This window comes from Petaurus breviceps, unplaced genomic scaffold (assembly GCF_028583685.1).
Source record: "Petaurus breviceps papuanus isolate PSGF00001 unplaced genomic scaffold, PetGlider_PUasm1.0 140, whole genome shotgun sequence".
In the NCBI taxonomy this organism is placed as follows: Eukaryota; Metazoa; Chordata; class Mammalia; order Diprotodontia; family Petauridae; genus Petaurus; species Petaurus breviceps.
In genome coordinates, this window is record NW_027185698.1 from 50,019,441 (window position 1) to 50,035,262 (window position 15,822).

At 43.5% G+C, this 15,822-nt stretch overlaps 1 protein-coding gene across 1 annotated transcript in view; it reads left to right on the plus strand.

Annotated features, from left to right (window-relative positions):
* CPLX1 (complexin 1) overlaps positions 1–15,822 on the plus strand; it is a 102,204-nt gene extending 86,382 nt beyond the window's left edge. Inside the window, exon 4 of the mRNA XM_069072564.1 lies at positions 13,188–15,822. Within this exon, the coding sequence (XP_068928665.1) occupies positions 13,188–13,385 (198 nt within the window). The 3' untranslated portion in view covers positions 13,386–15,822. The remainder of the gene's footprint in view (positions 1–13,187) is intronic.

Sequence of the window (15,822 nt, forward strand, 5' to 3'; positions counted from 1 at the left end):
TCCAAAAAATATCTGTTTGCTTATACAAGGTACTGTGTCCAGAACAGGAGCTTCCTGGCACATCGGAGATGTTTTATAAACGTTTGTGGAACTTAGATTGAATGAAGAACATGGGTGGTGTTTTCTCCATTGCTGATGATTCATGATAGACACTTCATAAATTCTTGTCTGGCCAGCAATTGTTTGATTGATCAATTAAAGATAGGGGTTGGTGCATGATCCCTATATATTACATTGATCTTCAATGTTTGCAAAATTCCATCCTTACAAGAAGCCAATGAGGTAAGTGGTACAAATATCACATTGCCCGTTTTATAGGAGGAAACTGATGCTGGAGATGTCAAGTGACTTGCTCGTGTCATATGGCTCCTAAGGATCTAAGGAAGGAAGTATTCACAACCAAACCTTCTGACTCCAAGTCTATGATATATTTGCCTTTGAAAATGAGAAAGACAACATAGAAAGAATTTATAGTCAAAAAAGCTAGGTTCAAACTTTGGCTCTACAACTATGTAACTTGGAGCAAGTGGCCTCAGTTTCCTCCTTTGTAAAACGAAGGGGATATATTAGATCTCTCTAAGTCTAGTCAAGTTCTAGCATCTACAATGCTAAGCAGAGCACTAGTTAAGGAGGTGATGTCTGAGAATGGGGTTGGCTTTCTGATTCAGGGCTTTTACATACAGGAACGACAGGCTCTTGGCCAGGGATGGAGTATGTCTAACAAGTAAGTCTAAGAATGGAACTCCCCAGAGACAAACTGTTCTAATACAGATGGCTTTAAATTGAAAAGGGAAGATAGAAAATATCCTAGATACCTAGACAAGCATTACATAGGAAAAAAGGAGAAACAGTTGGGGGTACCTAATACTTTGTAGGAGGCAATAACTGGGAAGAGGGATAGAAATTATATTTATGGTCTCAGATGTCTATACATCAATGTGTAGAGTATGAATAATGAACCAGGGAAACTGGAAATCTGAGTGCAAAGAGGGAAATACGAAGTGAGGGTCCTATCGGTGATAATCTAAAAATAAGGTATTGCTGCGATGATGTGGAAGGCAGTTCTTAATCGGGATATGGTGATTCAAAAGGAGTAGATTAGCTCATTTAGTAACTTCATCCAAAGAGGAAATAAAGTGAGTCTGAGTTGATTTCATGGTGCTATGTTGCCTCTTTGTAAACAATACTTCCTTTTCTTTTTATAGTCGTTCAGACATTTTTTCAGTTATGTCCGACCCTTTGTGACCCCAGTTGGGGTTTTTCTTGGCAAAGACACTGGAGTGGTTTGCCATTTTCTTCCCCTGCTCATTTTACAGATGAGGAAACTGAGGCATACAGAGGTTAAGTGACTTGCCCAGGATCACACAGCTAGTAAGTGTCTGAGGCAGGGTTTGAACTCAGGAAGATGAGTCTTCCTGACTCCAGGCCTGGCACTCTATCCACAGTGCCATCTAGCCACCTTCTTTTTCTACACATTCACTAGATACATCTTTAAAATGATCCATTCTAGAAGTTTCTCAGGAATTGATGTCAAGCTCCTTGACCTATAGTTTGCATTCTTTCTTCTTCCCTTTTTGGAAAATGGAGTCATTTGCCATTCTTCAACCTAGTGGCATCTCTCCTTTTTACACGATCTTTCAATTATTACTAACAATGATTCAGCAATCATAGCTGCCATTTTTTTTCAAGACTGGAAGATAAAATCCATCTGAGCCAAATGTCTTAAATTGATCAAGAACAATGAAATAATCTTCTTACTATCTCCTTACTTATCTTGGGTATCAGCTCCCTGTTAGTAATTTTTAATGCTCTTCCATTTCAGGTGTAAAGATCATTCTTCTTGGAGGGAGAAATTCCCCCAATACAGCTTTTAACAAACCAACCAACCTTTTTCTTTGTCCTTAGCTTCTGCCAACAGTCTCATCATATCCGGAGCTTTAGCATTCCTGACACTATTTTTATAGGATTATGTCATTCTATTATATTCATCTTCTGTTACCTGACCTTGCTTCTACCTTCTGTACATTTAAAAAAACAATCTAAATTTGTTCATGAGTACCTTGACCATCCATACTGGTCTCTTTGGACAAATCCCATTTTCATCTTCATTGAAATTGTTTCCCTTTGTGTCCAGAATAATTGAATTCCCTTTTTTGGACAGGTTTGCTAGACTGATATTTTATCAAAGTCCAAATTCTCAAAGATTACACTATTTAAGCCAGAACTTTGGCATGTCTTAACAAGCTGGAAAGACTTCAAGAAGGGTCCCTCTAGCCAATTCTGTGTCTATGATCTAAGGACTGGCCTTGCTGGGCTTGTAGAGACATCACCAATAGCTTGACCTCCTGATGATGAATTTTTTTTGTCCATAGCAACTTGTAATGACTTCCTACAAAGATACAGATGGAGCTGTGATTTGTATTAGGAGAGGGAATTCCTACACTAATGAAATGACAGTGCCTTGAAGTATTGGAATATATACTGGAATGGGGGATAAGGGAAATTAAAGACAAGATATCTCCAAATTTCACCAAGGCATCTAACAGAGTCTTTAATGATTTAACCCAAATGGACCAATGTTGGTTTGGAGAGAGGTTTCTCTTTGGAGGGAGTACCCCAGGGATCTGTCATTAGCCTTGATCTGTTCTGACTTTTTTATTAATAAATTGAATGAAGGCAGAGCTGACAAACTTATTAAAATTGTGGGTGGCAAGAAACTGGGAAGGACAACTGAATGACAATCAGTCAGTCAGGATCCAAAAAGATCTCATCAAAATAGAACAAGGGAACAAATATAATATGATGAAATTAAATAGGAATGAATGTAAAAACTAGGTTAAATTTTTAAAAATCATCATTCCTAGCACATGGTGGGGAGTGGGGGGAAACTTGGTTGTATCACAGTTCATGTGGAAAAAATATGTGGTTTCAGGGTGGTAATAAGTGGTAATAAGTCAGCCAATGAAGCTTAGGTCTCTTAGGCTGCTTTAAGAGAGGGAGTGTCCTAAACAAGATGGCAGTCGTTCTGCTGTCCTTTGCCCAGATCAGCTCACACCTGGAACACTGTGTTCAGCACTGAGGACCACATTTTAGGAAGGGCATTGACAGAGACTGACCCCAAGATAGTGAGGGGACTGAAGATCACACTAATTCAGAACTGTTTGAAGGGACAGGAGGTGTTTGGTCTGGTGTTTCTTCAAGCAATGAAAAATAGACTCTCTGCTTCTGTCTCCAGAAGACAGAACTAGGAGCATTAAATAGAACTTAAAGGGAGGCAGAAATCTCCTCCAGTAGAAGATGCTACCTTGAGAGGTGGTGAGTTCCTGGAAACTGGAGGTTTTCAAACAAAGGGTAGATGACCACTTGTTGGCGGTATCATAGAGGACATTCATATTTCACCTAAGAGTTGGATTAATTGACCTCTGGAATAGGGCTATATGATCCTGGAGCTTGGGAGATAGGCTAAGTTCTTGTGAAGGACTAGTGTAGGTACTGAATTGAACTAGAGTAGAGTGAAAGGAGGGGAGTAGATTGAATGGGACTGGAGTAGAGTGGGGTGAGGTGAAGTGAGGTGCTGAATTCTTCATTAAGAGAATGTAAAATAAAACCATTTCTCTGTCTCCCTCCACACAATTAGATTGGTAAGTCAAAACAGGGTAAGGATATGACCAGCTTAGGCCCTTGGGAGACAAAACTCTGGGTGGAGAAGGTATGCTGATCGTCAGTGAGCAAATTTCCCTGATTTGGGGAAAACATTTACATTTCCACAGTTTCTTTTGTGGTCTAAGTATGATTCAGGAATCCTGGACCAAGGATTTCTAACCTTCCTCTTCCTCCATATTCCCATACCACCTGAAGTTCTGCTTGTCTGGGGGAATCAGATACTAAGAAATCCTGCTCTGACTTTATCTAGTGGCTCCCTCCAAAAACACTGAATGCTTCCCCCAAGGCCCACACTGAAGCCCATTTTGCCAACTGAAGATGAGGGTAGAGTGGCCACCTTAAGGACCAAACCCTTCTGACAAAGCCAGCTGAATCTTTGAGCCAAGAAACCTTAAGACTCTAAATCTGCACCTATCTAGACATCCACAGAAAGGGGTGTTTTTAAAACTGGGATAAATAAAAGTCCTTTCTGATGGGTCTCTTAGGGAACAAACTAGCTCTGGGACCTGGGCGTGGTTGCTGCTTCCTGGGCCAGCCTGCTGTTTCTGCCTTTCTTCCAAGAGCCCTGAGAACTCTACATATGGGGTTGGGGGGTGGGGTAGGGAGGAGGCTATGTTGTCTCAGCCCTACAGCTGCTGCCCCTTCCTCTCCTGGCACAAAGAAAGCCCTGCCTACCACTCTCCTTCTCGCCCAAGGGAGACATCCGGGGAGCTTTAAATAGATCTCCCTGCTTTCCATTAAAGTAGGTCGGTGAGGAGGAGAGCATCCAGCCGGTGCAGATGTGGGACTGGCAGCCCCAGGTGCCAAGCACAGTGGAGAAAGGTTGTTAGCCTGAGCTGGGAAGCCTGGGCCACGAAGGGATATTGGTAAAGTGGTGACTCAGTTTACTAAGGACTATTTATACATCTTTCCGTCTACTCTGACTTGACTTTCTGCATCTTTCCTGTCTGTATCTCTCTTGGCCCAGATATCTCTGCTTCTATCCTGTCCCATCAGTCTCTGTATGTCTCCTGGACTATTAAGATTCCACAATCCTGTCCATCTCTCTATCTTTCTCTCTCTTACACAACACACTCTATCTTTCTCTCTCTTACACAACACACTCTCTCTTTCTCTCTCTGTCTCCGTCTCTCCTCTCTCTCTCTCATACACACACTCTCTCTGTCTCTGTCATTCTCTCTGTCTGTCTATCTCTATCTCTCTTTCTCTGTCTCTGTCTATCTGTCTCTCTTCCCCACCCTCCCTCTCCCTCTCTCTATCCTCTGAATATCCCTCACTGTCTCTCATCAGACACCAAACAACTCTGCCTGATTCTCTCCTGGCACTTAACATTTCTGCCTATCTTTCTCCTGGGCCCCATCTGTACCTCCTTGTAAATTCTAACTAGTCTATGATTTAGGTAAAAGATGGCGGGCAAGTCAGAGTTAGTCCTAGTTTACTTGAGTTTCCTTTATCTCTATGTCCTGGACTGAGTCCAACATTGGTAGTAAAGATTCCATCAGACTATGGATGAGTTACGGTCATAGAATCGTGGAATATTAGAATTGGAGGGCACCATGGTCCTCACACAGTATAACTTCTCATCCCACACAGGTATTCCTGTACATTTATCAGTTTGCAATAAGGTCAGAAGCCATCCTCCACTCCTCAGCCCCACATGTCGCGTTCCAGATATAAAAGGCAGAACACGAAAACAAATCAATGGGGAGGACAGGAAAGAGGGTAGGAAGTAGAATGAGCAGTAATGAGAGCCAGCACTTGCTGATACCATTGACGTTCAGGGCCTGGGGCATCTGAGCCATTGTGACCAACTACATGTGGTCTCCAAGACATTCTTATTTGCAAATGGGCAGGCAGATGGTTTGGGCCGACATTCACTTCTGGCTTAACAAATTTCAGACCTGAATTTCTGGGGCTAAGCCAGAGAAGAAATGCATTTCTCAGGCCACCAACCGAGAGGGCTCAGGCATAACTCATAGCCAGAAACATTTGTCTGTCCCCATGTTAGGATACATGGGGATACAGCCTTGGGCTTTATGCTTCTGCTAATCTGGGTCAGCTTCTCAGGGTACCAGTTCTTCAGCATCAATCCAAGGGACCTGGGCTTTCAGCCTAAGGCTTTCTCCTTTGTTAGTTTCTAAAATGGGAAAATGAACAAGCACTTAATGTGCCTACTATGTGTTAGGCACTGTGCTAAACATTTTTACATATATCTCATTTTATTGTAATTACAAATACGATCTCATTGCACTAATTCTAAAGCCTGACCCAAAGCCCAGTTAAGGCCTCAAGCTTCCTAGTCCATCCAAGGGCCCATGATCCAGCAGGGGCTATTGAGCTTAGAGATCTGTCCCTGGTACTGATTTTCTTTCTCCTCATGTTGCTGCTACAGTCAATGGGGGCCGAATTCTGGCTTCAGCTCACTCTTTTGCTTCTACCTCCTATCTTTACACATTCCAGACCACAGAATCTGTTTTCTAGGGTTAACTTACAAGGGGAAAGAGAATATACAAATTCAGAAATAATACACCAAGGAAAGGTTATTAGGTGTGGGAGCAGGGGGAGAGTAAAACTACTTAATCCCAGATAAAGTGGCCCTTGATTTTCCTAAGCTAATCTAACTTGTTCTATCATTATTCTTTCAAGGCTAACGTCCACTCCCAGACAACAATGCCCTCTCTCCACTCATGGGGTGCTTTGAATGTAGCTCATTGGGTGATTCTACAATCATAAGCTCTCTCTCAGCTAATCAACCAATCAATAAGCACTTATTAAGGTACCAGGCACTGTACTAATAACTACTCAAGAGGACTCCTTATTTACCTAGAAAGTTTAGAGGTGTTCTATTCACTTTCCTACCCAATCACTGGCATTTTATAAACCCTAAAGTGCTATTTAAATGTAGGTCATTGCTGTTAGCATTACTAATTTCCCCTCCCCAGAAGAAAATAAAGACAATCCCCATCACCTTAAATATCAGCATAATTCTACCCAGCTCATAGGTTACACCCAAAGCCTCTATGGGCCTCCATGGCCAGGCCTCCTTTCTCCTGTAGGGCCCATACAGTTTGCTTGGCCAGGTTTCACAGGCCATGAGGCAGAGTCAGTGGGAACCATGTACCTCTATTCATGCATGCCTGTGATTGGGGAAAAGGCCCTTTGCCATGAAGGCATGCTGGCGACTGGGTTTTTTCCAGGCTGATTTCAGAGCCAACCCGCCTCCGCTCTGGGGGAGGGGCACCTGAAGAGGGCTAAGGAAGGAGGTAGGCAGAAGACAATTGGGTCCTTTTGCTTGTCCCCAGAGGCTTCTCTCTGTTCATGCCAGGCATAGAAGAGTCTTCACACTGCTCAGTCCGGGCACAGGGGATTGTTTTTCTGATTGTCCCATGGCACAACTGAGGGGTGTTCATTCTATTCATCTTGAGCAAAGAAGAATCTTCACACTTACCTTCCCCTACCCCCATCCCCAGCATAGGGAGTCTTCTGGGGGGTGATGATCTTCCTAAGTCACATTCATTCTATGTGTTCATCCTAGGCATAGAAGGGTCTTCACACTGATCTTCCCGAGCACAGGGGAACCTATTTTGGGGGTCATTTACCCAAGACACAGGGGAGTCTTCATTCTATTCATCCCAAGCATAGAAAGAGTCTTCACACTGAGCATTCCAGGCACAGGGAAGTGTTTTTCTGATGGCCTCCAGGGCACAAGGGAATTTTCACCTTAATTCTCTCATAGACAGAGGAGCCATTACTCTCTGCTCCCTCCAGGGGACAAGGGGATCTGTACTCATCTTTGAATCATAAGATCTTTGCTTTAGAGGTCGCCTATCCCACCCACCCCCTTTTTAGAGATGAGCAAATTGAAGGGATAGAGAGTTAATTGAATCTTCTGAAGTCAAACAACTGTCAAGTAGCTGAGCCAAAATCCTCTTTTTGTGTCATGGCCCTCTATGTCAGTCTGGTGAAACCTCTGGACCCCTTCTCCAAATTGTTTTTAAATGCATAAAGTAAAGGAGACCAATTATATTAAAATAAAATTATCAAAATGTGTACCAAAAAAGTTCACAGACCACCTTGCTAACTTGTATGATACTAACACAGTACACATTCCAATCAAACCATACATGCTTCTCTCAGGCAAGGTAATACAACATATACAATAGTTCTGCTAACACATATATCAATCAATCAACAAACATTAATTATCTACTATGTAACAGGTGCTGTGCTAAGCACAATGAACACAAAAAGAGGCAAAAGATAGTCCCTGCCCTCAAGGAGCTTACAATCTAATCAGGAAGACAAAGTACAAACAAATATATTCAAAGCAAGCTATAAACAGGATAAATAGGAAATAATTAATAGGGGGAAGGCATTGGTATTAAGAGGGGTTAGGCAAAGTTTCCTATAGAAGGTGGGAATTTTAAAGAAAGCAAGGAAGGTCAGTAAGAATAGGAAGCAAAAGCATTCCATGCATAGGGACCAACCAGAGAGAATGCCTATAGCTGAGATGGAGTGTCTTGTTTGTGGGACAGTCAGGAGGCTGATCAGTGTCAGAGGAGGGAAGGGGGCATATTTAGGAGATGCTGCAATAGTGAAATTGACAGGCTTTGAGCACAGTTTGACATGTTTGTAGGCAGTAGGAAATGAACTATTAGAGAGGGAGAGATTGAAAATAAGTGATAGGGGTAGTCAGAAGCAAAACACTTTTGAGGAGGAACAGGATGAAAGGAGAGGGAGAATAGAATAAACAGGGAGGAGATAGGATGGAGAGAAATACAATTAGCAATCATAATTGAAAAAAATTTTAAGCAAGTTTCTCTGATAAAGGTCTCATTTCTCAAATATATTGAGAATTGAGTCAAATATATAAAAATAAGAGCCATTCCCCAATTGATAAATGGTCAAAAGATATGAACAGTTAGTTTTCAGATGAAGTAATCAAAGCAATCCTATAGCCATATGAAAAAATGCTTTTAATCACTATTGATTGGAGAAATGTAAATTAAAATAATTCTGAGGTACTACCTTCCATTAGGACAGAAAAATAAAATGACAAATGTTGGAAGGGATGTGGGAAAATTGAGGCATTAATGCACTATGTGGAGTTGTGAACTGATACAACCATTCTGGAGAGCAATTTGGAACTATGCCCAAAGGGCTATAAAGCCATGTATACCCTTTGACCCAGCAATACCTAGGTCTGAACCCAAAAGAGATAAAAAACAAAAAGGAAAAGGACCTATATATACAAAATATTTATAGTAGCTCTTTTCTGGTGGCAAAGAATTGGACATTAAGGTGATTCCTATTAACTGGGGAATGACTGAGCAAATTGTGGTATGTGATTGTGATGGAATATTATTATGCTATAAGAAATGATAAACAGACAGAATTTTTTAAAAACCTGGAAAAACTTACATAAAATGATGCAAAGTGAAATGAGTAGGACCAGAAGAACATTGTACACAGTAACAGCAATATCATAAGATATGAATGAATGACTTAGCTCTTTATAGCAATACAATGATCCAAGACAACTCTGAAGGACTTATGATAAAAAGTGCTATCCATCACTAGAAAAAGAACTGATGGTGTCTGAATACAGATCAAAGCATACTTTTTTAAAGCTTTCTTTATTTTTCTTGGATGATGAGAGGTGAAAAGCCAATAGATTTTGATTGGATAAAGGGATTTCAGAATTTTTGAACATGGAGGTGGTACATTCGTGGGTGATGGTAAGGTCAAGATTATGATTGTCTTTTTATGTGACTGAATTGGGGTGGAGGAATAGCTCAGGAGAGGTGAGTAGGTTGAGGAACTGAGTGATTAGGGTATTTGAGGGACAATCAATATGTACATTGAAGTCCCTTAGTATGAGGGTAGGAGTTGGGAAGGTGAGAAAAATTGTAGCCAGGTATCAAACTCATTGAGAAAGAAAAGGGAATAGCCCCCTGGAGGGTCTGTAGACAACAGACACCAGGATTCTAATTGGGTGGTAGATATGGATAGCATGAACTTCAAAGGAAGAAAGATTATTGAATTTATGGAGGAAAGGGGAGAACTTAGAAGTGGCAATGGGAAGCAAAGAGTACTCCAACTCCCATGCCTCTACCAATGAGCTGAGGAGAATAAGTGAAAGTGCAGCTAGTACTGGAAAGGGTGGCCAAGGATGTTGTTTCATTGTGAAGAGTCAGGTTTCAGTAAGAGCTAGTAGATGAAAGGAGTGGGAGAGAAACAGATTTAAGATGAAGGGGAGTTTGTTGTATTTGAGGGCACAGTGGAAAGGCTAGATGGAGTTAGGATGAATTTTGGGGGTGGGAAGGTTGAGGGAGATGAGAATGAAGAATTGGGTGGTAGAGGGCGAGTGGGGGGTTTGGATGATGATCAGAAGTTCAGAGTCACTGGGCTGTGAAGGGTATGACTTGATATGAGAATGTTCATCATTGGATGGAAGGCACCACTCCTGTACCCTCAAATGAAGGAGGCTGTAGGAGATGGGAAGCCTGAAGTCAGGGGGAAGGCTGCTTTTCCTTACAATGGTTATCCACATTCCACAAACCTATATGTGGGATTTGTTAGTATAGTACACAGCATTCTACCAGTCTGTATACAATTTTGTGAACACATGCATGTTTCCATCAGCTTGTCCCAGGAACACACAGCCCTTATCAAATATCATTATTTGGTTCCATTAAAACCATGTACGTGTTCAGGAAAAGAACATTTCTGGGGTCAGTGAGCTCCACAGGAACAATATTGTGAGTGTTAACAATGGATGATTGATTGATTGATTCTGATGTTAGAATGGGTTTCATTCTTCTGCAGTAGCAGCATTGGTTGGAGACAGGGTAACTGGGAGATGTGTGGTGGTGTTCCTGTCATTCGCTAAAACATTACTCCCCCATATATGAACTCATCCACTACTATGGGCTCCCTCTAGACTACAGGTGTGTTCAGCACCTGCCATGTTCCAGGCACCATGCTAGGCACAGGGAACAGTTTGCTCTCCTGCCAGGATGTACAGGTTCCCACCAACCCGTGTGTGATTTCACCAACTCCCATACAGTTCCATCATCTTTCTGAGTTTCCATTTTCCCATTTGTGTTCTCACAACCAGCTCCTATATGGTCCTCCCAGTCCATTGGAGACCCCACCAATCTGTTACATTGCCAACTCATACATGATTCCACCAGCCCATATGTGATTCCACTAGTCTGTGTGCGATCCCACCAGGCCATACATGATCTCACCAACTCATACCCCCACACACTACCAGTCAGAAAGAAATTCTCTCACTCTTGACTGACCTAGTTTCTTCAAGGTGGCCCCCCCTTCACCGCCCACACAGCTCCAGCCTTAGAGACAGCTCAGCCAAATGTTCTGCCAATGGCGTCTGATTCCTCCCCCAACAAAACACTGGGAAAGAGGGCGGGTGATTCCTCAGGGAGCCCCTGGCCCTGTGGCTGCCACCTGTCCCAAGGACAAATAGCCCTTCCTGCCCATTTACATAGCAGCATTCTGCTTAATGCTCACATTAATACCCCTATTAATACCCCCCTGGCTCTTTCCATCAAAGCTCTCATTCCTCTTCTCATTATCACTCTCCGTAAAGCCCTCATCAATGTTCTCCTTAATACTCTTGTTAATACCCTCATTATGGGTCTCATTAATACTCTCATGATTGTTTCATTAGCATACTCTCTAATGGTTTCATTAGCATTCACATTAATACTCTCCTTAATGTTCACGATAGCATGGTCATTATACTCTTAATACTTTAATTAATCCAGCCATTAATATTGTCACTAGTGGGTCCCATTTCTATGGTACTCTGCGGTTTACAAAGTAAGAAATAGCATGGTATGGTGGGTAGACCACTGGGCTTGAAATTGGAAAGACCTGAATTCAAATTCCACTTCATGGACTAACTAGCCAAATGATCTTGGGCAAGTCACTTAGATGTCTCTGTGCCTAGATTTTTTCATCTGTACAATGTGGAGGTTAGGTTTCAGAGACTCCAAAGTTCCTTCCCATTTAAATTCCTTTATAATACTAATAAGTAGCATTTATATAGTATGTACTATGTGTTCAATGCTTTACAAATATTATCTCATTTGATTTTTGCAAAAAGCCTGGGAGGTAGGTGCTATTATCTCCATTTTACAGTTGAGGAAACTGAGGTAAACAAGTTGCCCAGTGGTCACTTATTTTTGTCTTAATGTTTTCAATGTTCTAAAATTGCTAGACCTCATCTGGTTTGGGCAGGGGGAACTCTCCCGCAGTTACTCCTTTGTGGGGAGTTCAGCTTACTTGATTAAACCTTTTCATTCTGGTGCTTTCATCCCTTTTCTAGAAGGCATTATGGTTCAGGAAGGAAGGGACTGGATTAAATGGTTTCTGAGGACTGTATTATGGTCACTTGAAGCTTGTTTGTGGTAGGGAGGTAGATAAGAGAAAGAGGGAATGTGGGAAGGAGAAGGCATGAGGAAGGGACATGATGTGTGTGTGGGGGAAAGTGGAGGGAAAAAGGCCTTGGGGATAAGGATGGACAGAAGAGGGAAGAAAGAGGGAGGGGAAGGGAAGAAAGAGAAGGAGAGAGAGAAAGAGAGACAGAGAGAGATCATGAAAGAGAGGAAGAAAAGACAAGAAGCAGAGAAAGAAGAAGAAAAAATGAGGAAGAAAGGGGAAGGGGAAGGAGGAAAGAGGAGTGTCACTCAGTGAAATTCGGAGGTCCCAATGTATTGCCAAGGCCTATTTTATCTTTGTAACGTCTCTTCCATATGCCCACTTCTCTCCACTGATTCTGCCACCATCTTGGTGCAGGCCTTCATCACCTCACCCCTGGACTACTGCAGTAGCGTGCTGGTGAATCTGCCTGCCTCAAGTCTCTCCCCACACTCTAGTCAATCCTTCCACTCAGTTGTCAAAGTGGTCTTCCTCAAGTGTAGGTCTCCCCCCTCCCCCCATCTGCCCTCCTTCCCATATTTCCAGTCTCCTTACACTCCCTTACCTACTTTTCAATCCAAGAACACTGACCTCCCTTCTGTTTTCCAAACGAGACACTCCATTTCCTGACTCCAGGCATCCAGGCATTTTCTCTGGCTGTCCTCTGAGCCTGGAATGCTTTCCCTCCTCATCTCTGCTCACTGGTTTTCCCAGCTTCCTTCAAGTCCCAGCTACAACCCCATCTTCTATGAGAAATCTTTCCTTACTGCAGTTCTAGAACCACAGCAGCTCAAGGGTGGGAAGTTATTCTCTGAGACATAGGGACAATGGTTAAAGCAATATCAATACCAGGGTTGGATCTGGCCCTAGGATGACAAGGTCCCCACCCTTGCCATAGTGAGTACTGTTTCTGGGTTATCTTCAAATAGCAAAGCACGTTTTAGGGCACCTTGCCCCTCTTGTGGATAGTACTCTGGGCCCTAGGGAGGAGACTCTCCAGAAGGTCAAGGAGGGGGATAGATCGATGAAATTCTGTACTCGGCCCTAACTCTGCTCCTTCTGTCCTTACCCTACAGTACGGAATCAAGAAGAAGGAGGAGCGTGAGGCAGAGGCCCAGGCCGCAATGGAAGCCAACGCTGAAGGCAGCCTTACTCGTCCTAAGAAGGCCATTCCACCAGGCTGTGGTGATGAAGAAGAGGAGGAGGAAGAGAGCATCCTGGACACCGTAATCAAATACCTCCCTGGGCCTCTCCAGGATATGTTCAAGAAGTAATTCCCCACGAACTCTCAGACTGTTTCTACTATGAACAGCAAAGCAATGCCGAACCCGCCACTTGGTGGGAGCTCTCAATCCGCCACCCACCATGCACCCCTCTGCTCACTCCATCTCCCTGCCCCCTCCCTCCCCTGGCTGCCCCAGGCCCCTTGGCCAGGCCTATTTGTACATAGCCCCTCCTCCCCACTCTCCCCAGTAGATGCCTCCCATCCATCAGATGTCAGGAGCAGAGTGCCGCAGTCTACTCAACTTTAATTATAAGCCATAGTACTAGGTGTGTTAGGAAACTCAGCTAATCAGGCACCTCTACACTCGACAGAGAAAAGGGGAGACCTCCCAGTGGCTTCTGGCCCCCAAATTGGCAGCACCACATTCCCAGAGAGCGAGCAGGGGCTGCTTTTAATTATCCATGGGATATTTGCCATGACCACCAGTGGGCCAACCAAATGGCCTTGGTCACATGGGGCTTCCCCACTCCGGTAGGTGTCTTCACCATTGCTGCCCTCTCCCAGGGAAAGGGGAATTTGTCTCTCTGTGCAGGGACTCTTTGGAAAGGCAATCATTTGAAATGCAAATTTCCCACCGGAGGGCCAAGCCTTCCCAAGTTTTTCTTCTGTTAATACCACTGCCACCCAGGTCTCAGAATCCAGCCTAGGGTCTTGTTCCACATAATTAAGAGGAAAGGGAAATATGCAAGGGAATGAGCAGGGAGGAGGGGGAAAAGGGGTTCTGGGGTGTTCCCTATAGTTTGGTGGCTTTATGTACAAAGCTTCTTGGAACATCCTAGAATAGGGTCAGGTTACCCTTCCTGCCTCCATATTATGATTCACACACACACACACACACACACACACACACACACACACACACACATGCTGCTTGGGACATAGACTATGGAGCTGTCCTCTCCCACTGTGTACCATATGATGTTATCTGATTATCAACATCAGCATCTTGTGGGACATTCCCCCATTACCCCAGTGCTTGGAACAAGGATGGACTGTCTTTTTTTGTTTTCTCATACTCTCCTGTAGGGCCATGGAGGCATGGAGGTGAGGGGCAACTGGTATTAACTATTAGGATCTCAAAACAAGTATGGAAGCTCAAAGTTCCAATGTCATATCTTTCTTCCGGGGCACCACAGCCCCTGCATGAAAGATGAAGCTAGCATAAGAAGCTCATTGTTCTGAAACCCTACTGTCATGGAAATGAAACTCAGGAAAGGAAGGAGGAAATTCTCCCTAGAGAAAACTCCCTTCTGAGAAGAAGCCAGAATGGCCTGTCCTGCCCCTCCAGGGTAGATTTAGGACTCAGGATCTTCCTCCTGAGCAGGGAATGCCCTCCAAGACAGGTTTGGACATGGTGGCGTCATGGCCCCTGTCCCCCACCTCACATTCTAGGAACCACCACTTCTTTCCCAGTTTGATTTTTCTTTTTAACCAGACTTTTAAATTTTAACAAATGATCTAAATTGATCTATCTTTCCATCACCTGCCTTTCTATTTACCCATTATCTATATGTAATCCTTCCATCTATGCCTCCATCCATCCACTCATCTCAAACCCATCAGTTACTCTCCTTCTGTTTCTCCCATCCACTGTTCTCTATCTCCTTCTCTCTCCTAGAGGGTTCTTTCCATTCATGTCCTAGGATATTTCAGCCTGGAAGGTTACTATGACAAATCTCTTCTACACTAGGCGGGAAAAATAAGTATTTTAGAGGGTAAGATGGGGAGGTGGTAAGGGAAAGAAACCAGTTGAATTAGACCTGTAACAGGTCACGCCTTGGATCTTTCCAAATTTGAGTGAGAGAGTTGTGTCCTGGGTTGGAGAAGGGATGGAGAAGGGAGTGCTGGTCTGGGGGCCTAGGTGACAATGTGTCTCTGAGGTTTCTACCCAAACTCCAGCCCCAAGGTTACTCCTCTAGACTGTTTTTCCTACTTTCCATATTCCTCCTCATAGTCACTGAGGGCTGACTCTCCAGGAGCCCCCCCCCCCATCAGACCATGTGGATTAGAGAGGTGAGAATGGGGGAAGGGGAGAGGCTGGTATTTGGAAGCAAAGAGTGAGGATGCATCGTTTCCATTCAAACTCCCAGTTCTGGATTGCTGAAGCCAAGAGTGAAAAGAAGGTTGAAGTGAATGGCCTGGGTATGTATTGGAAATCTTTTTTCCAAACAATACTGAGCTCAAGAATCACACTGCAGGCCTCCTGGGGCTTGAATGATCACTGTGCTTTCTGGGACAACCTGGAGCTGGGAGAGAACTGTTTGTGCAGAAAATAAATTACAAAATCTATTAGTGTCCCTCAAGGGAGTCTGGATCTCACATCATTCTAGCTTTATTCTCTTCCCAAATTCTCTCTGTCTCTGTGTCTCTCTCAGTCATACACACACACACACACACACACACACACACACACACACACACACACA